Here is a 27,124-nt window from a genome sequence, read left to right as displayed (position 1 = left end):
GCAGTAAGATTTATTCACTGCAACGAGCAAGAACAATTAAATTCACATGACTTACATATAAAGTATAACATTACTCCATTAAACATAATTAATTATCATAAGGCCTTAAACGCATGGGAATCCATTAAATTAAGTGAAATTGAACAATATAATACACTAATAACTGAACATGATAAAATGCACATTTGGTTCCCTAAAAGCAGTACTATAAATACAACGGCGCAACCACATGCTATTATAACATACGAAAAAAAAAAATAAATAAAATATTACCAGTAGCACAACTTAAAACTAAGCGAAAAGGAAGTATTCTGGGGAAGCACTGTTGGATGGCGGCGGAACATTGGACACCGCCAGTCGTTTTTTCTATATTTTTGGTTATGGTTTTCTTTTCCATTTTTTTTTTTTTTTTCGAATTAGGTTGTGCTTTTTTTTTTTTTTTTCGAATTAGGTTGTGCCTAGTGGCCACATGTCTTCGCCGCCACCATCTGACTACCCCGAAGACGAGTAAGGGAGACACGTAACGGGTAACGCTGAGTTCTTGAACACAGGACAGTGAGTCCAGTGTCTCGGGGCACGTAACGAGCAACGCCTTGCATCTGAAAAAAAACAGGTGTATGGGTCAGTGGGGTCAGTGCCATTGGGAACGTAACGGACAGATCTGGCATCTGGGGCAGTGGAGTCATTGCCATTGGCACATAACGAACAACGCCAGATGTTGAGACTGGGAGCCAGTTCCCCCTTGCTCAAAATTATCAATTTAATGAATTAATATATGTTTTCAAGTTTTCACAGCTGCGGCAAAAGGAGACACGGATCATCGCTGGAGCATCAACACCTTATCCTCATTCTTACCAATAACCTAACATCTACTTCCTGTAATCTTATTAATAACCCTTTATACTATTACCCTCTAGGTGTGACAGAGAACCTCACCTAGAACTTTTTTTTTCTCTTTCTTACTCATTATAAACCCCCACACTTCTTGACTAACAAACTAAACTAACTAATAATATCTTCTTAACTAATAACTACCTATTAACAAAATTAACACCACCAAAATAACTAACAATTTACTAAATTTCTAAACATATTAATATACACACCTTGTTCCACACACACAAAAAAAAATATATATATATCTGACTCTAATAAATACATACCCACTAAAAAAAAAAAAAAAAAGTAATACATCCTTAAAAAACAAAATCACCATTAACATTCTGTAAATTATACAGACTAAGATAATTTGAAGATAACTGATAATTCTTAATTACATTAATTTATGTATAAATGCACCAATTGATAGCCAGTTCGCCAGGCAGAAGGAGACGGACGGCCGTCAGGATCACCCGGCTGGTGATGGTGGAGAGCTTGTTGTAGTGTGCCAGGCGGGATGCCTCGGCAGCGATGCGCTCGAAAATGTCGTTCACGAAAGAGTTCGCCAGTGTCGGGGTGGACCTGCTTGAGCACCTTGTAGATGTAGATGGAGTAGCTATCCTTCCTCCTCCGCTTTTTCTTCTTCTTGTCCCCTTTGGTTATGGCCTTCTAAGCCTTGCCAGCCTTCTTGGCAGCCTTTCCTGATGCTTTGGGAGGCATGGTAGTAACGGCGTCGTTCAACTTGCGAAGAGTTGTGTTGTGTTGCACCCAAAGTTTACAAAGTTTATTAAGTAAAGGGGTTACATTAGAAGGGGTAGAGTGTACCGAGACTGGTACACTGGAAGAAAAAGCGAGGAAATATAGAAATACAGTATGAGAGAAAAAAGTTGCCGGGCGGTCCGGCCTGCTGCTGTAAGGTAATGAATGTCACAGGGCAGTACGATGGGGGCAGGAAACCGGAGTTCCCGGAGGAAAACCACCCATACTGCTGTGAGAGAGTGAGAAGGGGGAGGGTTACATTATACCTTATTACATACAATATTTACAGAGTCAACAAGAAAGACATACATTATTTACACAGTCTACAAGAAAGGCTAGAAGTATATACATATGAATGATTACACCTTCCCACAGCAGCACAGATGCCTTCTGGGTGGAAACCAGAGCTCCCGGAGGAAAACCACCCGTGCTGCTGTGGATGTGCTACAGGTAAAAAGAATGATAGCTATATACGAGTATACACTGAAATGTTCCTTATTGTCATTGTTTTGTCACTTTTTAAGTGTGGAGTCACAGATAGTGGCATACAGGAATGTCTTGATCCGGTAGTAGTCGTAATAGGTGAACCATGCAGCCATGCAGGCCGACACGGTATGGTCGTAGTCGAGTCGATGGCGAAGACATGGTTCGTAGGGCGGCCATGGGTGACGTCGGCACGATGTCCGTCCTGGCACGATCCATCATCTGTGCGTCTCTGGAACTCAGCTCCACTGCCGGGAGTTTTGCAAGCATCCCGGGGGTCAGGTACCCTTGCTGGAACGTAGGCCAATGTTCCAACAACTCAGGGCGTAGGGCGTGAGAGGGGAGCCACACCGAAGGAACCGGCACTGGGGCTGCCGTCGGTGTCATCTGGAGATGACATCAGTCCTGGCAGATCCCCAAGGTGCCTTGTCTTCGTTGATCCGCTGCACAGTCATCTTCCTGGTCCTCGTCTCTCGATAGGCTGCAGGCTCTCTCTCCGTCAACATCAGCAGTTCGCGTTTTGTAGGTCGTTTGGCGGGATGAACAAGGATAGGTGAAGTTCCTGTAAGTTATGTAATATCTACGAGTATAACATAGTAATAGGAGGGAAGCGTCAAAGGATACAGGTGATGAAATTTTATATGGGGGTGGACTTATATGAAAAGGTATTTCAACTTTCACCTGTATCTTGGCTCTGGCTGTCCTTCTTCCAGTCTTAGGAGACTTCTCGGAAACCAAGCGTGCTGCCGGTTTGGAGTCTCCTCGTGCAGGGCCTGTAGTTCTCGGTACTGATCCCAACCGTCGTCCTCCATCCGCTGCCACACCTTGCTGGCCATCTCGTGGAGGCGAACGTTAAGAGCTTGGAGGGACGCGGCCTCGTGAAGCGAAGCCGAGGTGGTGAAGTCGTCCCATCTCGTACCAAATGCGAACCTCAGGGCGCTGTTCTGCACTTTCTGCAATCTGCTGATAGCTGTTTTGGAGAGTGCATGCAGAGGACCAGGAGGGTACGAAAGAATAGGTAGAATTAGAGCCTTAACTAGATGGAGCTTAAGACCAGTGGCCAAGTCCCTAAAGCGATACAACCTGGCGAGGGCTGACTTTGCTCTTGCTACCCTTTGGGACACGTGGGAGGTGTATCCCATAGAGGCCACAGCCAGTCCCAAGAGTGAACCCCTGGGACTGAACTCGATGTCATCCCCATCCACGAGCAGTGGTGCGGGGATTTTGTAGCAAGGGGAATCACGGTGAACTTGGCCATGTTGGTCCTGATCCTCCACTCCTTCTCAAAGGCGTTGACCCGGGCGATCTCTCTCCTGGTGCGGGCGTTCGTCATCCTACTGGACCGGCCTGGGTGGTGAACGACCTGTGAAACATCATCGGCATACCGAATATTAATACCAGCGCCTGCGAGAGGGCAGTCGCTGGTGTAGATGTTGTATAGGGTGGGTGACAGCACACTTCCCTGAGGAACTCCTGTGGCCAGGGAGAAAGGTGGCCCTATGTGGCCCCCTACTCGTACCCTGGCTGTCCTATCATCGAGGAAGTCACAGAGAAGGCGCTCAACCGGGCCAGGCAGGCCCAGGCGAATTATCTTGTACTTCAATCCCAGGTGTTAGACCCGGTCAAACGCCTTACTCACGTCCCACAGAACTAAGTTACAGCGGAAGCTGTTGGCCTGGTGTAGGGCCATAGTCTCTGTGGCCAGTGCGATGGCGTCCACAGTGCCCCTCCCACTTCTGAAACCATATTGCGCCGGATAAAGGTGGTTACCAATCTCCAGATGGATGCGTAGCCGCGAGGTAACAATCCTTTCCAGCAACTTCCCATGTACCTCAAGCAGGGAGATTGGCCGGTAGTTCTCCGGTCTTGTGGGAGGTTTGCCGGCCTTCGGAATCATCCTCATCTCGGCCTGCTTGAACCGGTCGGGGAAGTAGCCAGCGGAAAGTGCTGCATTGAAGATATCCCGTAGTCTGGAAAGGGCAGAATCTGAAAGATGTGAGAGTATAGTACTGTTAATCTTACTTCCCCCGGGACACGTCGGCCTGCCGCGTTTGATGGCGGAGGCCAGTTCCTGGGTCGAGATAAGACAGTCCAAGGGAGAAGTACCAGTAAGACGGGCAGGATCGGCGTTTTCATATGGGTAGGTCCTTTGTACGGAACCGGCCATGTAATCCAGCACCTGGTCGTTGTCATCAAAGTCGTCGTCATAGTCTTCTCTGTAGACGCGGTCCCATATGGAAGTGAATAGTCGTTCTTTGTCGTCGTTCGTAAACTTCTTGTCTCCTGCGTGGTCTATTAGGTTGTTGTCTGGTCCAGAAGTCTTCCCGGAAAGACACTTGAGTTCTCGCCAGAATTTCCTGGGGTCTCGGTAGTTGGCAGCTAAGCCAGCCAACTTCCTTCTCCAGTGCTCTCTAGCCTTAGTCTGTCGTGAGTCTTGCAGTGCAACCTTTAGCTCGTTGTACCGCCTGAAATCGTTGGGGGTCCATCCTCTCAGCGTTGCTCTGTCTTGCAGTGCCCTGAATTGAATTCTGAGCAGCTGCGTAACCCGAGAAGTCCGGGGGGCCGACCTAAGTTTATATGTTGTTTATTGTATGTGTCGAGTCGCAGTTGTCTTTACCGTAGTCATCCAGGTCTCCAGTGCTTCGTCTATTTCCTCTAAGGAGCCGTAAGAGATGTCTGGGAGGTCCGTCATCCGTAAGGTGTCGTCCGCTTTGAAAGCATCCCAGTCTGTCATGTTGTACTTATATGTCTGAAGGCTAGGGACCAGAAGAGAAGTTGATATGTCAAGAATAATAGGGACATGGTCACTAATCGTCAAAGGTCCTGGAGAGAGAGAGTAATGAAGGAAGTTGGCTCTGTTGGTCAGAGCGATGTCAGGTGATGACGAGGTGTGATGGCTGAAAAAGGTGGGGAAGTGAGGTCCAATGTGGCAAGCAGTCTGTCGGCGAAAGTAGTCTACTATGTCTCTCCCAACCTGGTTGGTGGTGGTGTACCCCAGATAAGGGTGTCGTGCGTTTAGATCTCCTACGAGGAAGACTGGTGTCTGTCTGCGTAGAAGACGGAGGAAGTCGGGGTGTGGTAAGTAAGGTCGTCGGGGGAGGTAGCTAGTGGCAATGAGGATGGGTCCGTCAGGTGAGTCTGTCTCTACTGCTAACGTCTCAGATAAAAAAAACATCCTCGATTCTGTGTCGAAGCCTGCTTTTCACAGCAATGGCTACACCGTCATTGTGAGAGTTACTGTTATTCTGCTGATATACTCTATACTATAGAGTCTATAGCCTGATATCTTAAGTCGCGTCTCGTCGTTTAGTCCATGGCTGTTGATAAGAATAATATCTGGGTCAAAGTGTCTATAGGTGTTCATTAAGTCATACTTACGGTTCCCCCAGGAAAGAACATTGTGCTGGATTACGCGTAGTTTGGCCATTACTTACGTACAAGGGTATATCTACCCGGGAGTGCGTCTCGTCCAAGTGGATTGGGATCGTTCTTGGCTCGCTCGTACTCCTCAGTCCAGGGAAGGATCCACGAGCTGAGGGAAGCCAAGTTGTCCTTCACTTGGTCCAGAATGCTCTGTCCCGCCTGTGAAGGGCCTGTATGGTTCAGGATCAGGTTCCTGTTGCGGAGGAGGTGGTCGAGCTCGGTACCGGTGGTGGGGGGCTTCCTCCTTTTCGGGAGTTTCCCAAAGAACTCGAATCTCACCTCCTCGGTGTCTTCCGTGTCCTCCTCGTCCTTCTCGGGCTCAGAGTCGTCCGTCCCTCCTGTGCTTAGAGAGGGCGACGGTGGATGCGAGCTTTGCTGGGGAAAAGGCTCCTTGCATCGAAGTTATAGCCCTGCCTACCCCCTCAGACACTGCCTGGAGGATGTCATTAGGGACATGGAGTGGCGGTGGGATCGGTAGCTTGACTTCCGGTAGGCCGTTCTCAGCGAGGCTCTTTGAGAGGGTCTCCTGGAAGCTGCCAGGATTTGATGCATTGGTCAAGTGGGCGTGCATGAGACACATGAGCCCAGCTAGTACCTTTGACGGGTCAGCCATGACGGGGTCAGAAGTTGTGGAGGCTTGTTGGGTGGCTTAGGCAAAGGAGACATTGGGCCGGACCCGAGCCTGCCGGGCGGCGGCCTCCTTCTTCCTCAGGGCGTCCTTGCGAACGGGGCACCGCATGGCCCTGGCACAATGGTCTCCACCACAGTTGAGGCACTTCTTAGCAGACGCTTTACAGTCTCTATACGAGTGATCCTCTCTGCACACTCAGAGCACCTCGTATAGCCTGCTGGGTGAGGGCAGCTGCTGGTTGGGTGGTCCTTCACCGCATTGCACATGTTGCAGGTGACAAGTGGGATGAAGACCTCCTGCCTCATCTGGTGTCCTGCCACGTGGATCTGGAAGAGGTTGAGCCCTTCCAGAAGCGCCTTCCTCGCCATTTGGGCGTCCGTAAAGGTGATCTTGGCCGTAGAGGAGCGGGGGATATATTTAACCACTTCCTCCGCTTTAGCCCACGTGTGCCGGGCTTCTACCTCTGCGGCAATCTCCTCAGATGAATGGCCGTAGACCAGCTCATCAAGGCCCAGGCATATCACCGTGCGCTGGGCATCCTCATCCGTCGCGGTGAGGATAATGATAGCATCCCTAGCAGGGATGGCTCTGGTGGCTTTCACATGTGGTGAAAGTATGTTCATCAGTTTAACCCGCACCCCATAATCCGCGGGGTGGGGATGTTTAATTCTAACTCGGCCCATAATGCCTGTCAGCACATGATGGCCGAGTAAAAAAAAACATCACCAATCACAACACTACACTGCACCTGACACTGTACCACGGAAAAAAAAACACAACACAACACTGCACTGCACTGTACCACAAACAAAAACACTGCAAGACACAACGCACAAGCCGTCCTCCCGGTGATCAACCACCCAGGTCCGTGCCGCCGTAGCGGTGCTTAATCTCACACTGCCGTGTTGCACCCGACTTCAAGAGTGCCACATATGTAAGCAATCCTGCTCAGGATCGCGAGTCGCCGCGAGAGCCAGCCTCCCGGTTGGGCGTTACGTGTTACGCGCTGATCCGATCTTCCTTTTATATAGAGGAAACGAGCCCGCCGAAGGCAGTAGAAAACAAAAGATCAAAACAAAACAACACAACCAAAACATACGCACAAACAACAGCAAACAAGCACGCATTAAGCTCTAACCCCATAATTGACCCACAGGTTGCAACAACAATAATGTCCTGCATGCTACACGCACATATGGTCAATTCTGCTACACCTGGCACATACAATGATGAATTTAATAAAGCACTATCACTCAATAACCTTCCAAAAGTAAACCTTCCGAATGACCCACCCTCAAAACTAATCCTCAGTGTTAACAAACCACCAATTATACAACAATACTAACACCCTTACATGAAACACAACAACAGCAGCAGCAGCAATTTCAACAGCAACAACAACAACAACAACAACAACAACAACCCAAACAACAGCAACAGCAAAATCAGCTGCGCTTGTTGCAACAGCAAACACAAAACACACAACATATAACCACGATAAGCTCACCTCAAACACTACTTTCACAAGTCTCTTATGACACAAACACAAGCAACATATTTCACTCACAACAGGAAAGCAACATTTCTCGTGATCCCAGCATGCCACTCTTAGAAAAAATTTCTGGTCAAGATATAGGACTACAACTCATTACAAAAAAAAACAATGGTTGGCCTAAACATAAAACAATTAATCTAATTGACTTAAAGTGGAATTGATGAAGGACTATACAAATACAGATACACAAATTCAACATATACAGATGAAGAAATATTATTTTACATATATATATATATATATATATATATATATATATATATATATATATATATATATATATATATATATATATATATATATATATATATAAATAACGATATTGATTTTACAAACTGCTGGCATATCTCTGACGACACACAATTTAACAAAACACGTAATGGGCTCCTTCAAGAACTTACCCCACCACCAAATACCAAACCACCCAAACACAGGCATAGACACTCTCACTTAAACAAAACAAAATATGGACACGATAACAATTTTACAACACAACGTGCACACCTGGAAGACAAACAAATTCCTACTAACAAATACCTACCTGCAACACAATCCAGACATCATACTGCTGAATAGCACAGGGGTAAAGGACACAGAAACAATAAAAATAACTGGTTATAACACATATAAAATAAACAGTGAAAATACACTCCATGACGGCTCAGCAATACTAATTAAAAACAACATAAAACACCAAATTACTGACGACTTCTACACAGATATACTGCAAGTACGTGTAAACACAAGAACCGGACCAATAAACATAGCCACTACTTATTTGCCACCACGCAGACCATACCTTCCCTTCCCTGACTTCCATCGATTATCATCTCAGAACACACCTACATACAGAATAGGTGATCTCAACGCCAGACATACAATACTCAACAATAACGACTGTAACAATGTAGGGAAAGCATTAAAGAAACTAATAGACTATGGTAAAATTTATTTTCAAGGTCCTCATTTCAATATATTTTTTAGCAGCAACCACACATCTCCAGACATTGTCCTCACTAACAGTAACACATATCATAACATGGAAATCGAACCAAGGCCTACAACATCCTCTGATCACATCCCAATGTTGATAACAATTACCACACAAGCAATTAAAACACCAATTATTCCAATGCCTAACTACAAATTAGCAAACTGGGAAAAATTCACCACGGAAATTGAAGAACACCAAACAAATATAGACACAAACCCGTACATGACCATACAACAACTACAAACATCTATACAGCAATGGACAAACACTATAACAAATGCAATGAAGAAACACATACCACTTAAAAAATCAGCCAAACCACTTACAAATAACACAATAAAATATCTCACATATTGTGTTAAAAACATAACAGACAAAAGCAACAACACATTTTGGACAAGACTAAAATATGCAACCCTAAAAGGATCCAGCAAGCAATCATAAAAGAATGTCCAAAAATACAAAACAAACAATGGGAAAATAAAATAAAATCACTGAACAGCATACACAAAGACGCTAAAAAAATTTGGTCCCAGATCAAAAGGCTGAAAGGGAACCCTCCAAACAATTACATTATACACAACAATGAGAAAATACACAACACAGATAAACAAGAAGAAATCTTCAGGGACATATGGAGCAAAACTTTCCAAATATCACCAGAAGAAAATACAAACTTTGACCAAACCACAGATAACATGGTAGCCCAATTCATTACTACTAATAAACAACTTCTCAGACCATTTCCACATGGAGATCCAAACAGATTAGATGACAATCACCGGTTTTTATATAAAATAACCTCTGAATCTGTTTCACTTAAGATAAAAAGTCTTAAAAACAACACACCAGGTAAAACAAAAATTAACAAAACAATACTACAAAAACTTTCAATAACATCTATAGAAATACTAGCGAAACTACTCAACATTTCCATGTCCATGGGCTACTTTCCAGACAATTTTAAACATGCAAACCTAAAACTAATACCGAAGGCTATCAAACAACCAACGGATCCACAAAACGACAGACCAATCTCATTACTGGAGGTACATGGAAAGATATACGAAAAAAAATATAAACCAAAGGCTAATATCACACCTGGAAACACACAACCTCATACCAGCTTCACAACACGGCTTCAGACAATACAGATCAACAAATACAGCCATAGCAACACTTACAGAATCATTAAGCAATGCACTCACAACTAATAAAGTCACCACCATTGTCACTCGTGACATCTCAAAAGCGTTTGATAAAGTATGGCATCAAGGGCTCAGCTACAAACTAACCAAACTAAATCTACACCCCATATACATTAAACTTTTAAGTAACTTTTTGCATAACAGAACTGCAAGCATAACTATAAACACACACACAGGCCCACCAATAACCCTAAAGAGCGGAGTGCCAAAAGGAAGCAACCTATCGCCAACCCTCTTCACCATATATACGTCAGACATCCCAATATCAGATCCACAATGCACTAACATCGCATACGCAGATGATATAACCCAAATAATATGTCAACCGGGAAATAACAAAGTATCTGGCACGAAAAGTGGGTAGAGAAATCTTAAAAATCAATGAGTTTGAACACCAATGGAAAATAAAGACAAACATAAACAAATTTACAATCCTCCCCATCTCTATTGCAAAAACAGAACCAATAAATGTAAGCAACCAAATAATCCCATACTAAAAAAAAAAAACATCTTAGGTTTAACAATCACCAACAGAGGATATACACAGCAAATTACAAACAACGTAGCAAAGGCTAAACATGCACTGTACACATTAAAAAATTTCACCATCTTAACACCAACATTAAATTACACCTCATAAAGACTTACGTCATCCCAACTCTCACCTATCCGGCCTACCCACTAGCATCACTGACTAAACAATCAATCAGGAAACTACAAAGAATCCAAAACAAAGCCCTACGATTTGCATATAATGAAAGATACCCATACACCAAGAACACAATACAATTACACCAATTAAGCAACCTCAAACCAATCAACATTACACTATACGAGCAAGCCAACAAAACAAAACTCAAACTACAGGACAAGTTACAAGACACTATATACACAGACATAATAACAGACCACCAGAATAACACCCAAGATCATGCATGGCTCAGGAAAACAGCAAAACTACTGGAACAACAAGCACCGCAACCACTTTATAATTAAGGGTAATCTACATTACAACACAACACACTACTCTACACACAAAAACACTGGTCAGGAACATCACTCTCACGTCTCCTTACTAGCCCCTGTCCCTGACCCCCGCACTCTGAGTCACTGGGGAGGTGGTGTGCTGAGTAGATTAAGCGAGGCGAAGCTGACGGGTGCTGACGTCACATTCCAGCATCCTGACTGCTGATAGCAACTTCAGTACTTTCCCTCCCCGAGTGAGGGGTTATCTGTACACTGAGAAGATCTGCAGGATCCTCAGCAACAGTAATTGTTGGCATGGGGGACTCGCCTCCACTCATGCTGGCTAGGGGCAGAGAGGCAGGTAAACATCTCACAGGAGATTACCACGCACGGGTGACGGGGGGCTGCAAGGAGGAGACTACACTAACACACTACACACTATACATAGGAAACAAACTCAAAGTCTTATAATGAGTAAGATAAACTTAGTTTTTAGAAAACTTTTACACTAATTTATTATTAAAACAAACCAAAAAAAAAAAGTGTTAAACTAAAATAACCCTGATCATATTAATATGTTACTAACACTTACCTTAAAACATTCACCTATGTGGAATGAAAAAGAAAAAAAATATACAAAGTAATCTGAAAGAAAAGAAAGGAAAAAATAACAATCAAATGAGCATGCAAAACTTAAACTTAACACAAATACTTACCTTATAGGGAAGCACAGACAACAAAAAGCATGAGCTGAAATAGAAAAAGAAAACTAAATAAATAAATAACAAGTAAATAATTAAGAAAAAATAAAAAATAAATAAAATAAAATAAAGTAATAGCGGTGATAATGATAATAGTGATAATATTTAAGAATAGCAAGGCGTACAGCCCGCCATCTTTTATCTTCTACTGTACTTCACTTTCACATAAGCTTTCACCCTCCGATTCTTCCTACATTCCCCTCCCCCACTAATTTCACCCACACTGTCTATCCCCCACTTAATTCGTATTTTGTATTTCGAAGAACAGATAACGCACAACACACCGACTCGCTCCCGCAGCTGACGGAGTGTTACTTGCTAAATAATACCACTACTACTTGTTAATCCCACATACTACCACTACTACTACTGCTCGCCATGTCCGGATGCGGCAAAGGAGGAAAGGTGAGGGGAAAGTTAAAGTCCCGTTCCAGCCGTGCTGGACTCCAGTTCCCGGTCGCCAGGATTCATCGCCTCCTGAGGAAGGGCAACTACGCCCAGCGAGTGGGGGCTGGCGCCCCCGTGTACCTTGCAGCGGTCATGGAGTACCTGGCCGCCGAAGTCCTCGAGCTTGCCGGCAACGCCGCCCGCGACAACAAGAAGACTCGCATCATCCCACGTCACCTGCAGCTGGCCATCCGGAACGACGAGGAACTTAACAAGCTCCTCTCCGGGGTCACCATTGCACAGGGTGGCGTGCTGCCAAACATTCAGGCTGTGCTCCTTCCCAAGAAGACCGAGAAGAAGTAAATCCCTCTCCTCCTCAATATCATCACCAACAAGTATATATATCCGGCTCCTCTTCGGAGCCACACATTGACACATCTAGAGAATTGAATAGACTATAGTGTTAACAATGATATTAATAATAATGATGGCATATATTTTTTGATAATGAATGATAGAAATGCTAATGATAGAATTTTTTTCTCTATTTTTTTTTCCGGCCTGCAGCGCTGCAAATAAAAAGAAAAAAAAAAAAATTATGGGATTAGAGCCCGTGTGTCAATGAGGACCTTGCTTCCCGCACACGCCCCTCTGTCTTGCTCTCTTGTTTCCGTCCTAGCTGGTAGGTAGCTAGTGGGACAGGGATCAATTAACGCGGTCGGTCACTTTGACCTGTGATCTCACTCGGCAGTCATCCAAGAGATGCGGATTAAACGTTGTCAAGTATTGCTGTGTTTGCAAAAAAAAAAAAAAAAAAAAACAATGCGAAATATGTTCAAAGATAAACAAGAAGCTTACTCCAACTTGCCTTTTCTTTTTCTTTTTTTTCTTTTCATTTTCTTTTAGAGCATCACAATGTATAATACAACACCGTTCAATTACCAAGTATTAAGTACCTACCTGACTTAAGGTGCGTATTGGTGCGTGCAAGTGTCCCCCCTCTCTTGCTTCCCTCCTGGCTGGTAGGTGGTAGGTAGGGACAGGGAGTGAGTGAGTGACCCATGGATTAACGCGTTTACTTTGACCTGTGATCTCACTCGGCGGTCATCCCCGAGAGGGGAGGGCGCGCGGATCAAACGATGTCAAGTATTGCTGTGTTTGTTTGCAAAATCAATGCAAAATATATTTAAAGATAAACAGAAACTCTCTCCAACTTTTTTTTTTTTTTTTTATCGTTCAATTACAAAGTATTAAGTACCTACCTGACTTATGGTGCGTATTGGTACGTACAAGTGTGACAGCGCTGCAGGCCAGCAGGAACAAAAAAAAAAAAAAAAAAAAAAAATAAATAAAAGATCTCCATACAAGTAAATGGTCAGACAATAGTGGATAAGGTGGTGGACGTGGGATCGGGCAGAAAGACAGACGTTCACGCGTCGGCTCAAAAGAATCACACCACACACCGTTTTGAAGGTATGTCAGTCGGCGAGGGGGATTTAATGAAAGGTACCTACCTACATGTCACCGCGGTACCCAGGTTCTATCTAGGTGGCTACACCAAAGATGATGATGATGATGATCGCTTCGGTGTTGATATGGACCCTCCCTCCTTGTATGGGTACCACTATAAAGAAATAAAATTGCCTGCGCCACAAATGGGCGGAAGCTTAACAAACAAACAAACAGCATCTGTAGCAGCGGTTGGTGTCTGACCTCACATCACTTAGTTGATATTTTTTCTCTCTCATTTGATTACCTTTGAGTGATAAAACAGAGGAAAACAAATATAAAGAAGGTAAAAGAAAAAAAAGAAAAGGAAAAAAAAAAAAAAACACACACACACAAATTGTAATAATGACGTTAAGAGTAGGGACAACACTTTTACTTGGAACAACCATAGTCCTAGTAGTGTTAGTCTATAACTTTTTCCTTCTCTTCATTTGTGTGGACCTATAAAAGGTCCGGGATATGTTGACTCTTTTCTTATGGTGTTTTTGCAGTTGCTGTTGTTGACACCAAATTCGAGACAGACCGAGATTTAACCGCCAAATCCGTAGAGGGTACGTCCTTGACGCTTGAGGGCGTAGACGACGTCCATGGCAGTGACGGTCTTGCGCTTGGCGTGCTCGGTGTAGGTGACGGCATACCTGATGACGTTCTCGAGTAACACCTTTAGCACCCCACGAGTCTCCTCGTAGATGAGACCGGAGATGCGCTTGACGCCGCCTCGGCGAGCCAACCGACGGATAGCGTGCTTGGTTATGCCCTAGATGTTGTCACGCAGAACCTTACGGTGACGCTTGGCTCCTCCCTTTCCAAGTCCCTTGCCTCCCTTGCCGCGGCCAGTCATGGTGATAGATGATGAGGCGCTGCTGCGAGTAGTAGTAGTAGTAGTGATACGACGTCTCGTTCACGAGTGTGACTCTCATTTTTATATATATATATATATATATATTACAAAATGTTTCCGTATAAGTAATAATTCATTTCATTATTCAGAAACGAATATTTCCTATTACAAATAAAGTAAATGCCATCGAAATACATGGAATGAACTACAGAAATGCGTAACATTGCTCTAGATCCGACATGGTTATAAACATATTATAGCCTATTATTTACAAGCTCTCTCTCTCTCTCTCTCTCTCTCTCTCTCTCTCTCTCTCTCTCTCTCTCTCTCTCTCTCTCTCGTTGAAAAATATATAGGCCTAAGTAAAACGAAAATATTTTCATTTGCATGGTTCAAAATAAATAGAAGTAAAGAAAACACTAGATCCGTATAAGCCACAATAATATACATACTGTGTACATATATATTATAAACATAGCCTCCTATTATTTATAAGTTATATTTTCTCTCTCTCTCTCTCTCTCTCTCTCTCTCTCTCTCTCTCTCTCTCTCTCTCTCTCTCTCTCTCTCTCTCTCGGTTGAAAATAAATAAGTAAAACAAAAATATTCTCTTTTGCTTGGTTCAGAATAAATAAAATAATGAATATTCTAGTTCCGTATAGGCAACATCAGTACATATATTATCTACATATCTCGTACATGTTTTCAGTAGTTTTTCATTGTGTGCCATGCTGCAAAACATTCTGTTGGACACAGTGGCACATCACATTCTCTGCACAATGTCGTGACCCTTGTGCGTTTCTTGTCACCCCTTGATGTGTTGGCACAGACATGACAGTTGAGTTGTTTTTTCTTGTTAGTCCTTTCATTCAGATCTGTGTATCGGAGATGGTGGCGAGTGATGTAAGCAGATGCAAGCAAACGATCTGGAGCACGGTGCCCACGGTGACCCTGTCGACTGTTGGTGACAGTGCCGAACTCCTCAAGTAACTGATATGCAACATTGTAGACAAATTCTCTGAATTTTAGTTTCCTGACAGTGGGGTCTGTGGTTCTTACCAGCCAAATGTTATAGGCATTGAGCATAGTGACATCTACCATGTGGAGAAAGAACTTATGGTACCACTTGAATGATTTTCTCAAACACTCTACTCCACTGAGCTGACTGTCACACTTATCAATGAGTCGCATATTCTCAGTGTAGTCCACCACAATGTCTGGTTTCAAGATCGTCTTCTTTGTTTTGTAGTGGACTTTGTTTGTGTACAATTTCCCCTTTATGTACAGTAGAAAGCAGATGGACTGGTTTCTGTCTGTCCACTTCATGGCTACGATTTTCCTGACTTCTCTTTCTGATAACATTTTGGTTTGGACTTTGTTTTCTTTTGTGATTACCTTCTTTGTTTCCATCGTCTTCATCATCACTCTCACTTGCATTTTCGTAATGTGAGACTGGGCCATCAAACTTTGGCATGAACTTTCTATTTACTTTTGCAGTACCACATGTTCCAGTAGCATGTTCATGTAGGAACTGCAATAGTGCTGGGCTTGTATACCAGTTATCTGTATACAATATGTGTCCTTTTCTAGGTAGGGTGCCATAATTTTCTTTACAATTACCCTGACTTGCCCAAGGGATCCTTTCTACTAACATTAGAATATCAACATTATTTGCCCTGTGTACACTATCATATCAAGAATTGTACCCGTTTCACAGTCGCATAGTACAAAAACTTTTATGCCAAAGCGATGACGTTTTGAGGGAATGTACTGTTTGAAAGCCAGCCTACCTTTGAATAATATGAGACTCTCATCAATGACTACTTTTGAAAGGGTAGAAAAAATTTACTGAAGGATCCCAGAATCATTTTGAATAAGTTTCTAATTTTCCAAATCATATCTTCTTTGTCTGGGTGGTTGTTGTCAGCGAAATGCAGGAATCTAGTTAGCAAGTGAAATCTGTCCCGAGACATAAACTTAGGAAATATAGGTGTTGGGATTAGTGGATCATTCTTCCAGTAGTCTGCAATATTATGTTTGCTTATGAGAGGCATTAGCAACATCAGAGCAAGGAAAACATATAACTCTTGTGGAGTTGTATCTCTCCATTTGTGTATCCTGGAATGATCTTCGAAAGAAAACATGTTGGTGACATATTGATAGTACTTATTTGTCTCAGTAACAATGAGGTCAATAGTGGCATCATTGAAGAATGCACGAAATAATCACATTCTCGTGCATTGTCGTCACAAGGCCACTCATCAGTCACCCCAGAGAAAGTGCTACTGAAAGGATGACGGTGAGGAACAAAATCACTTCCATCTGACCACACGAATGAGTGAGCCGTGTCTTGCTGAGATGTATCTCCACCCTGCCCGATATTATCATTCGCCTCACTGTTATCGGGTGCAATTGTGGTCTCCATTTCATCCTCACTTCCGTCAGGACTTCCCACTCCACCACTGGCAGAGTCTCCCTCCCAGTCATCATCATCATCATCACATTCACTGCTGCCTTCCTCCTCATCAAATAACATGGGAATAAATTTGCTAGGTGTTAGTTTTTGTTTGTTGTTGTGTGGCTTAGTGATGCGGCAAGCTTGACCAGATGTACTCGGATTGGCCAAAGCCCGGGAACAACAAGCCTTGGGCTGAGCGCTGGAGCTTTTTTGCGCCTTGGTGATGATCGGTGGGGACTTAGAAGTACTTGAGGTACTATTCCCAACCTTCTCTTTCTTCTCATCCTCATTTTCTTCAGTAAGGAAAAGAAGTTTCCTTTTAGTAGCAGGCCGTGAGGTGCGTGTGTGATCCATGGCTGGTGGCATGCAGTGAGGGAGGAGCACGTCTGGACAGTGGCCAGTTGCCACGCGCCGCTCCCACCCCTAACTCCGTCTGACAGCGTTACCAACGTCTTGAAAAGTAGCACTTGTTCACATAATCTTCTTCGCTTATTCTCTTTCTAATAATGTTCTTTTATATAAAACAACTTTTATACTACTAAATTATAGCTTCCTCCTCCATAGATAAGACTCATCACTCTATTCTAAAATTTATGACAAGAGTGTAATCTGACAAATGTTGATGGAGGCTCCATTGTTTCTCTTTATAAATATGACAACAATTACCTTATATTAGAGTTATATAAATTGTTAAATCAATGGTTATTTGAATGTTAATTTCAGTAATACAAATCACAGAAACTTTTGGCGCCTATCTGAAAGCCCGCTTCCAGAAGGCTTACAGCAGTTTACTCGCTCAGCCAGAAGGCGTACAGCAATTTACGGGTTGAAAAGATGGGAGGGGAAGTGGGGACAGAAGAAGAATAGATGGGTGATAAGAAGGACTTCTGTGATGGATGAGCGTTTGGTCTATTGTATATCTTTATAGAAGAGATGGACGCGGCAAGGAGGCCGGCACCAGACCAGGGGAGCAGCAGCGCATTAGTACCGAGCACGCAAGAGCAAAGGACCGTCAATTCCACGGACGAGGGCGACGCACCCACACGGAAGTGGCGGCCAAAACGTCTCGTTTTCAGTGCAAACAACAAACACCGTGAAGCAGGAAGAGTGAAATACGTGATAGTAGAAGGGAAAAGGATGACACATAGAGAGGATGGGGTGAGAAGTACTTCCGTATAGCGGAGGGACCTACAGTTTTACGTGGGTTCCGAACCGCGGATAGTAGTAGAATTGGTGATTTGGGGTTGTAGGATATGGTTTAACTTTATTAGAGAGGTTGGTGAGGGGGGTTATGAATATTTTATTTGTGATTAAATGAGTGTGATGAGTGGATATTGGTGTTTGGTGGTGTCCGCCGGGAGTGGTCCGGTCCTGGAGTATCACCCTGTTCTGGGGAGATCAACCTGCTATGGATATAAGTAAAGGATTAAAAGGGTCAATTGGATGGAGATGGGTTGTTTGTGAGGGTGGATGACGTGACGGCGAGATGACCGAACAGTTCCTCGTCCTCTGTGGAGGTACTGAAAATGTTCCCGCTCCGCAGTAACAGACACAGGGGGGGTGCCACTCCGGAACGTCATGCAGACTGCCGGGGCCCCATGCCGTGCCGTCACTGGGAGGGAGCGGTTATTGTCCCCGACCCTTGAGGTGGTCCGGTCACCCTCTTAAAGCCTAGGCTGCAGACGGAAAAATAATGCATAAAAAAAAGATGAATACAAAGCCATAAGACAAAAAATATGAAAACACCACTAGGCGTTGGCACGCGAGCCCACTCCCGTAGGAAGGGGCATGTGATGGGGGTGTGGGTGATGCCACTCTGACACCTGGAGTGGTACTGTTAGTAAAGAAGATAAGTGAGAGGAAGAGTGTGAATGGAAGTGAAAGGAGGATGGATCGAGAAAAAAGGTGTGTTAGTGAAGAAGTGATAGGAGGATCATAAGAGTAGGAGTTAGTTAGTAAGAAGGAGTGAAAGAAAGGTGAGATGGAGGATAAATAAGGGGAAGAGGAGTCCGTTATCTGTAAATGGGATCAGGAGGTTCATCTGTGGGATCAAGGAGGGTGGTGTGGGGTAGACGTCTGTGTGGTCGGGGAAGGTTTTTCAGGAAGTTGTATGTGTTTGTGTGTCTGTCTGGGAACGTGTTTAGTTGTTTGTTTATTCTGTTATAGAGTGTGATGTTTAGTGGTAGGATGTTGGACTCCTCATGAAGAGATAAAGAGGTCCGGAAATCGAACCACTTCGTTCCAAGTGCGAAACGAACTGCTCGATTCTGGACCTTTTGTAGTTTTAGAAGAATGGAAGGGGCTGAGAGAGACAAGGCAAAAGGGCAGTATGTTATTAGAGGAAGACTAAAAGCTTTATAAATGTGAAGTTTCAGCTTAGAAGTACTGTCGCGAAAACGTTCCAAGTTGCTCAGGGCCCCTGAGGCAATGGCAACTTTTTTTTATCTATATGGATATTAAATCTAAGGTGTTTGTCGATGGTGAGGCCAAGGACAGTGTTGACTTTGCTTATTGGGATGGGGCTGTTTGGATTTGTTGTTAAAGTAGGTAACCTTTAGATTTTTCAGGATGGGAGTGGATGCGCCATTCTAGCTCCCATCTTGTATGTTAACTCTTCTTGAATTTTGTCAGTAAGGCGATCTAACGTCCTGGCGCGCCCAATTGTGTTACATCGTTTGCATATTGAATTGTTAAGGAATCATTGTGGGTGGGACAGGGTAGGTCGGCGGTATACATGTTGTAGAGGGTGGGAGAGTACGGAGCCTTGTGGGACTTCGGCCTGGGGAAGTAAGCGGAGAAGACGCCCTGGTGTCTGATTCTAGTTTCTTGCTTGTCCAAGAAACTGCAGAGGATTTTGGGTTAGGGGCAGGTCAAAGTTATTGCAAATTTTGTATTTCAATCCTGTGCGCCAGACTGTATCAAGCTTTTTCACGTCTTTTGTCACTAGTGCAGATTTATAAAAGACGAGTTTCCATCTAAATATGTGATAATACTAAGGGCGTCTTCGGTTGAAGCATTACTACGCCTAATTGCTGGAGACCCAGCATTTCGTTGCTTTCGAGTATGATCTTAACCTTTGATTAATTAACCGCTCGAAAGATTTAACGAGTATTTCCAGCAAGCTTATGGGGCGATAATTTTCAGGAGATGTAAATTTTGCCGGGCTTTGGGATGAGTGTTATGTTTGAAATTTTGAATGGTTTTGGGAAGTACCCGGAAGAAAGGGAGGCGTTGAAAATTTTGTGATGATAATTTTAAGATTTTTATCAATGGCCAGGTTATACCTGTTGTGGGTGCCCGTTTTGGGGTGTGCCTGAGCATCTTGGAGACATCCTCCTCCTGAAAGGGTGTTGTGAGATAGTGGTTTGAATCTAAGCGTGTTAGCTGTGGTGTGTTGTGAGGCAGCGTATTTTCTAAGTGCTGTTGTACGTGTTTTGTGATGTTGTTGATGTGTTCGACACTGAGCCCGTGGGCAGGAGAGGGTGAGGATGGAAGATGTTTGCCAGTGTGTTTTGAATGTGTCGGCTACCTGGGCTGAGTCAGAGATGCGCACGCCGTCCACTAGGAGATACTCAAATCTCTCCTCTGGCATCCCTCAGCCTGTGCACCATGTGCCAGAACTGACTGGGGTTTTTGCAGCGGGCTCCGTCAAACGGAGACCATAGTTCTCCAGTGGGCGCTGTGGTCATCTAGCAAGCTGTTTATGATGTGTCTGCGGAGGATGTGTGTCTCTGTGGTTTTGAAAAAAAGCGTGTTTTGTAGCATATTTGTAGTTTATGTGTCCTGATAGAGGGTCTGAAGTCAATGTGGATTTTGTGGTGTTTTCTTGGGATGTGTTTGTCGGCTGATGTTATGATGTCGTTGTGAAGTCGCTCAACCCTGTCTATCTGTGTGTGTGGTAGGCCCTCGAGATGTGGTGTTTGATGTATGTCTGCAAGTGTTTCCTTGAAATGTTCCCAGTTACTGGAGCGGTAATCAGGATGGGGTGGGAAGGAATAGAGATGGGGTTGGAGGATATTTTCAGGATGAGGAACGTGGTCTGAGCCACTGGGTGGTCCGTGGGAGATGTGGTGATGGAAGGGTAAGGACTGGCGGTTGAAGAGGATGAGGTCATCTGCCAGATCCATGATAGGTGAAACAGGTAGGAAAATCTGGGCCAAGGAACCGGAGGCGTTTGAGTTGTGTGAGCATGAGGAGTTCTTGTCCGTGTTTGTTGTTGCTGTTGTGACGAAAGGCTGTGTGTGTAGCGTTGAGGTCAACTGAAATGTAGACCGGTATGTTTGTGTTCTTGAAAAGGTTGGTTTGACTGTTGAGAGGAAGTCCAGTGTTCGGTCTTGCATATGTTGTGGCAACTAAATTGACCATGTTGTGTGTGTATTTTGGTTGCAAGGAAGTGTTCTGATGGCCAGTTGGTTATGTGTAGGTGTTTTATGTTTTTAACCATGACGGCTACGCCGTCATAGACCGTTCCTGTCGTGTATCGTGTATTGTAGCCGTATGTTTGAGGGGTTTAGGAGGAAGACCAGTGTGGTTGAGGATAATAATGTCTGGATCGATAGAGCGGATGGCTTCTGAGATAAGGTGTCTGTTATTCCAGAACCGCGACAGTTTGTTGCATTTGTGATCATGCTCTAAGTGTTTTCTTAACCCTAATGGTTCGCGTATTTCGTTGAGAGGTCGGTAATGTGAGGGTCTTGTCGCTTGTTTCTGTGTTTGTGGTTTGGTGTGACGTGGAGGAGCTTTGGGGCTGTGGATCTCGGTGTTTACCTCTTCGTCAATGACTAATCCCTGGTGAGGAGGGCTGGTCTCTTCAAGTGGAATGACAGATGTAGAATGCTGTGTTGTAGAGTTTTGTGTTGTTTGTTGGTTCTCAGTCTTTGCTGATATTGTTTTTTGTTTGTTCTGTATGAAGTTCGCTGGAAAACTGTTGGGTAGCCATTACTAGTAAGGAGGGAGTTCAGCAGTCTGTTTGCTTTTCAAGTTTCAAAGGAAAGCTGGATAGACATTTTGATGATTGTGTCTAGTAGGCTTTGTTTTCTGTGTTGTTTGAAGTGGTTGTGGTGTTGGGTGAGGGTGTGACTGATGTGGGCTTGTGCGTATGTGGTGTTTTGTGTAGTGGCGGCTGGCGTTTTGAGTTTTGATGTTGTTGTATAGTGCGTTTGTTTGGGCATCTGAATGAAACGTCTGTGTGTTCCCCAACAGTTGATGCATTTGAGGGTTGTCGCCTGGCAGTTCCTGTAGTCATGTCCTTTTGTGGCACATTTAGATCATAATTTGTCTGTCTCCTTGCATTGATTTGTACGATGGGTGAACTGGTAACATTTATAGCATTGAGTGACAGGGCGATATTCTTCAATTTTATGTTGTATGATGGAATGATATGTGAGAAGAGTTTGATGCCAGTGTCTTTTGTGTGTTTTGTTTGTTGTCGTGTCGCATTTTGCCTCGCGGTAATATATATGGAACTGGTGCCTTCCCGGTTGTAGTAGGGTAACAATATTTGCTGTTTTTCCCACTTGATCAAACATCGCTGGGTCATACGAACACGGTCTCCGTCTCGTCGTTGACCCTCGGACTACGCATCCGAGACGTACAACCGAAAGGCAAGAAAGAAAACGGCGTAAAACCAAATAATATCGAGTCAGAGGAGGTGCCAGATTTTCCAGCCAGCGGCATGCTTGCAGCGAGCAACAAGCCAACCAGCCAGCCAGCCACAGAGGGAGGCAGACCAAGTCTGTGTCAGAATAATAATAATAATAATAATAATAATAATAATAATAATAATAATAATAATAATAATAATGAGAGAGACAGACAGACAGACAGACAGACAGACAGACAGACAGAGAGAGAGATGGGGGGATGCGATTAATCCTATAGGGAAACAATATTAAACCAAGAAACACCTAGAAAGGACTTGATTCACAGGGTATACGGAGTATAGTAGGTCAAGCCAGGAAGAAGTTAAAGCGGCCTAAAAACTCGCGTGCCAACGACCACACCAAGTTGAACACACCGCTTCTCGTCCGATCAGCGAAGTTAAGTAACGTTGGGTCCGGTTTTTACTTGGATGGGTGACCGCCTGGGAACACCAGATGTTGTTGGCATTCAATTATTTTTTTATTTATCTATTTATTTATTTATTATTTAATTATTATTATTATTATTATTATTATTATTATTATTATTAATAATAATAATAATAATAATAATAATAAGAAGAAGAAGATTTGATTTGTCTATTTTTATATTGTTATACCTTCTTATTTTATTCTTTGTTAATTCATCCAAATATTCTTGTACTACCTCGTGCCTGGATTACCAGACAAAACTGTGTATTATAAACACACATGAATAGGAGAGGACTCGAACTGACAATTTTCTCTCTCTCTCTCTCTCTCTCTCTCTCTCTCTCTCTCTCTCTCTCTCTCTCTCTCTCTCTCTCTCTCTTTCCATGTTAGAAACAGCTATGATTAACGTGTAACACCTTATATGGCTGAGTGTCTTGGTTTAATTGATAGACATTTAAGACCTATAGATAAATTGCATCGAACTGCTAGCCTAGCTTGGTGCCGGGAGGAGGGAGGAGGGATAAGAATGACCACCTGCACGGACGTGTGCTGTGCTCTGTCGAGCTTAGATATTAACCATTGAAGTCTGATGAAGAAAAAAAAAAATAGAAAGTCACTGCAGCGGCTGTGGAAGGAGGAAAGACGCAAGCCGTCAGACTAACCGTGACACACGACACGCTAATAAATACGCACACTAGAGTCTGACCATTTTTATGAAGATCACTTAGGCGTTGGCGTTTTTGGGGATTTTCCTGCCTGCGGCGCTGTCACACGTGTTCCAATACGCGCCCCAAGTCAGGTACTTAATACTTTTTAATTGAATGGTGTTGTAGTACATATACATTGTGATGCTCTAAAGAGCCAAGTTAGAGGAATTTGTGTTTATTTTTAAATACATTTTGCATTGGTTTTGCAAACGCAACAACAATGCTTGACAACGTTTCCTCTGAGCGTTGTCACATCCTTCTGGGTGACCGAGTGAGGTCACAAGTCAAAGTGACCGTGTTAATCCATGGGTCAATTCCTCACCCGCTGCCAGCCAGAATGAGAGAGAGAGAGAGAGATAGAGATAGATAGATAGATAGATAGATAGATAGATAGAGAGAGGTGGTGTGTGGGGAGCAGGGTTCTCATTGACACATAGGCTCTAATCCCTTAATTTGCCCAGCAACGCCGCAGGCCGGGAAATTCCCCAAAATGACAACGTCTAAGTGATCTTCAGACTATAATAATCTGATCAAGAATTTGTCTTGGCGATGTTGCAGTGGGTATTGGGTGAATGAAATGATCGATTGCTAGCTTTACATGATCCATCCATCCTAATTTGACCTTATAATCTAAAATGGTAGCTTTGCTGATGTCAGGTATATTTGAGAAATCATATTCTTTGTATGTAAAATATAATGTTTTTTTTTTTTGTGTGTGGATCGTAGTTGCTAAAGTGTGTCTGTGTATATATTACGATTTTTATGCTATTTGTTGGTGGCCCTTGCACTTGAAACAATTAGATTGTTAAATTGTCAATTTTTTTTTTTTTTTCGGTAGGGGCTAATGTATGCAATGTTTATGCTAATTTATTTTTATTTATTTATGGAAATTTTATGCAAATTTATGCAAATTAGCCAAATCATATTTGGGGGGTTGGGCGAGTGCCCCCCCGCTCAATACTGGGGAGGACGCGCGCGAAAATCACTCCATTTTCTAGTTTTGCGATTTATGCCCATATCCGGTAAAATCATGTAAACGAAAAAAAAAAAAAAAAAAAAAAAAAAAAGAATTGTCGGTGGAATCCTTCTGTCCCTCTCTCCCTCCCTCCCTCTCTCTCTCTCTCTCTCTCTCTCTCTCTCTCTCTCTCTCTCTCTCTCTCTCTCTCTCTCTCTCTCTCTCTCTCTCTCTCTCTCTCTCTCTCTCTCTCTCTCTCTCTCTCTCTCTCTCTCTCTCTCTCTCTCTCTGTGTGTATGTGTGTGTGTGTGTGTGTGTGTGTGTGTGTGTGTGTGTGTGTGTGTGTGTGTGTGTGTGTGTGTGTGTGTGTGTGTGTTTTTGTGTGTGTCCGTTTTTATTATTTTATTTTATTTTATTTTATTTTTTTTGTTGTGTTTTTCTTTTCTCTCTTTCCTTCCTCTTTTTCTCCCTCTCACCTGCCTCAATTAATTTGAGTTACCCATGACATGTTGTTATGGTTGGGAGGGGGTTTCTGTGGTTGTCGAACACTCTTACGTCATTCCCGTCCAATCGTAAGGCAAGGTTGGGCCCCGGCAAACCGTATTTAAAGAAGTGCCAGCCTAAGCGCTCAACTCGCCCAACTGTTCGTTCCGAGCGGCAGTAACTTACTTACTTCCTTACTTGCTCACCATGGCACGTAATAAGCAAATGGCCCGCAAGTCCACCGGTGGCAAGGCGCCCCGCAAGCAGCTTGCCACGAAGGCAGCTCGCAAATCTGCTCCTGGCAATGGAGGTGTCAAGAAGCCCCACCGTTAGAGGCCTGGAACCGTGGCCCTACGTGAGATCCGCCGTTATCAGAAGAACACCGAACTGCTTATCAGGAAGCTGCCTTTCCAGCGCTTGGTGCGTGAAATTACCCAGGATTTCAAGACTGACCTCCGCTTCAAGTCCTCCGCTGTCATGGCCCTCCAGGAAGCTTCCGAGGCTTATCTCGTGGGTCTCTTTGAAGACACTAACCTTTGCGCCATCCACGCCAAGCGTGTCACTATCATGCCCAAGGACATCCAGCCGAATCCGGTGCGAGTGTGCCTAATAAGTGTGTCATCCAAGGCAAGAAAGCAACAACAAACAATATCTTTCTTCAGGGCCAAAGGTGCTTTATCTAAAGAGAATAATATTACATAGACCATGAATGGGTTGGCTTTGATCCGTATTTTTGGTCGAGCGATTTCCCTGAGTAGAAGTCTTTTATTTTTTTCTCTCTCTCTCTCTCTCTCTCTCTCTCTCTCTCTCTCTCTCTCTCTCTCTCTCTCTCTCTCTTTCTTTTTTTTCTTCAACCTTCCTCTCTGTGTCAAGGATCCGATATTCCATGTGCATGTTTCTGATCAGTAGTATGTCGGTGGCCGATGGAGAATGACTGCTTTCCCCTCCAATCTGATTTGTAGATATATTGATTGATTGATTCACTGCAATTCAGTCAAGAAAACAAAGAAAGAAAAAAAAAAAAAAGCGAAAATTCATGTTACAAGCTATAATAAATGTGTGCTTCCTGAGCTTTGTGTGATGAAAAACTTTATGTTACTGAAATAGGAGGTATCATCATCATCTTTAATCAAGAAGAAGAAGAGCATGACAAAGCCTGCCTGCCGTGATTAGTATCGTACGTACGCATTAATCATCATCATCATTGAGATGTGGGGTACGTTGGTCTGACTTTTTTTATTTATTTATTTATCTCTTCTCCAATTTTCTTTCTTATTTATGCTGATTTATTATATTATCTTTTCATTCATTTCTTTATCTACTACTACCTCCTCGCATTATGAAATAGTAACCCGAGTTACTACTACTACTACTACGGGCTGCTGCTGTTGTGCAGTGGATGATGGATCTCTTTGCTCTGACTCGGTTGCGAGCCTCATTAATGACTAGCCATCTAGCTCATCCATATCCATCCATCCGGCTCTGGTGCACCAGCGGCGACCACCATCCACACTTGTCTATATTGTGTCTCCTTTTTTTTGGATTCAGGTGTGGCTCTTATGAAGCCGGGTAGGGTTTGAATACTGTCTGACAGCAGTTGCTCTTTTTTCTTCTTTCCCCCTTCTAGCTGACTGACAGTTGGAGAAGGTGTACTTGGTGACAACCTTGGTGCCCTCAGAGACGGCGTGCTTTGCCACTTCGCCGGGCAGAAGGAGACGGACGGCAGTCTGGATCTCCTGGCTGCTGATGGTGGAGCGCTTGTTGTAGTGTGCCAGGCGTGATGCCTCGGCTGCGATGCGCTCGAAAATGTCGTTCACGAAAGAGTTCATGATTGACAAAGCCTTGGAGGACACACCAGTGTCGAGGTTGACCTGCTTGAGCACCTTGTAGATGTAGATGGAGTAGCTTTCCTTCCTCCTCCACTTCTTCTTCTTGTCCCCTTTGGCTATGGCATTCTGAGCCTTGCCAGCCTTCTTGGCAGCCTTTTCTGATGCTTTGGGAGGCATGGTAGTAACGGCGTCGTTCAACTTCCGAAGAGTTGTGTTGTGTTGCAC

The 27,124-nt window shown here is 43.8% G+C and overlaps 2 protein-coding genes and 3 pseudogenes across 2 annotated transcripts; 3 read left to right on the top strand and 2 right to left on the bottom strand.

Moving 5' to 3' along the window:
- Positions 1–1,242: 1,242 nt before the first annotated feature.
- LOC123500707 lies at positions 1,243–1,728 on the bottom strand (annotated as a pseudogene).
- Positions 1,729–12,022: 10,294 nt separating this feature from the next.
- On the top strand, positions 12,023–12,473 carry LOC123500706 (histone H2A-like). Its single transcript, XM_045249351.1, has one exon. The coding sequence runs from the start codon at positions 12,038–12,040 to the stop codon at positions 12,407–12,409; it is 372 nt and encodes a 123-aa protein (XP_045105286.1). The 5' UTR covers positions 12,023–12,037; the 3' UTR covers positions 12,410–12,473.
- Positions 12,474–22,842: 10,369 nt separating this feature from the next.
- Positions 22,843–22,961, top strand: LOC123500710 (annotated as a pseudogene).
- A 2,316-nt stretch (positions 22,962–25,277) lies between these two features.
- Positions 25,278–25,772, top strand: LOC123500708 (annotated as a pseudogene).
- An 842-nt stretch (positions 25,773–26,614) lies between these two features.
- LOC123500702 (histone H2B-like) lies at positions 26,615–27,076 on the bottom strand. The gene has a single exon (XM_045249347.1). It carries the CDS (start codon positions 27,074–27,076, stop codon positions 26,615–26,617), a length of 462 nt encoding a protein of 153 aa, XP_045105282.1.
- Between the last annotated feature and the right edge of the window lie 48 nt (positions 27,077–27,124).

This window comes from Portunus trituberculatus, unplaced genomic scaffold (genome assembly GCF_017591435.1).
Source record: "Portunus trituberculatus isolate SZX2019 unplaced genomic scaffold, ASM1759143v1 PGA_scaffold_472__1_contigs__length_45509, whole genome shotgun sequence".
NCBI lineage: Eukaryota > Metazoa > Arthropoda > Malacostraca > Decapoda > Portunidae > Portunus > Portunus trituberculatus.
Note: the sequence above shows the minus strand (reverse complement) of the source record. Positions and strands in the feature narration are given on the sequence as shown.

Coding starts and splice junctions, on each gene's coding strand:
- LOC123500706 (XM_045249351.1), top strand. CDS start 12,038: ATGTCCGGATGCGGCAAAGGAGGAAAGGTGAGGGGAAAGTTAAAGTCC.
- LOC123500702 (XM_045249347.1), bottom strand. CDS start 27,076: ATGCCTCCCAAAGCATCAGAAAAGGCTGCCAAGAAGGCTGGCAAGGCT.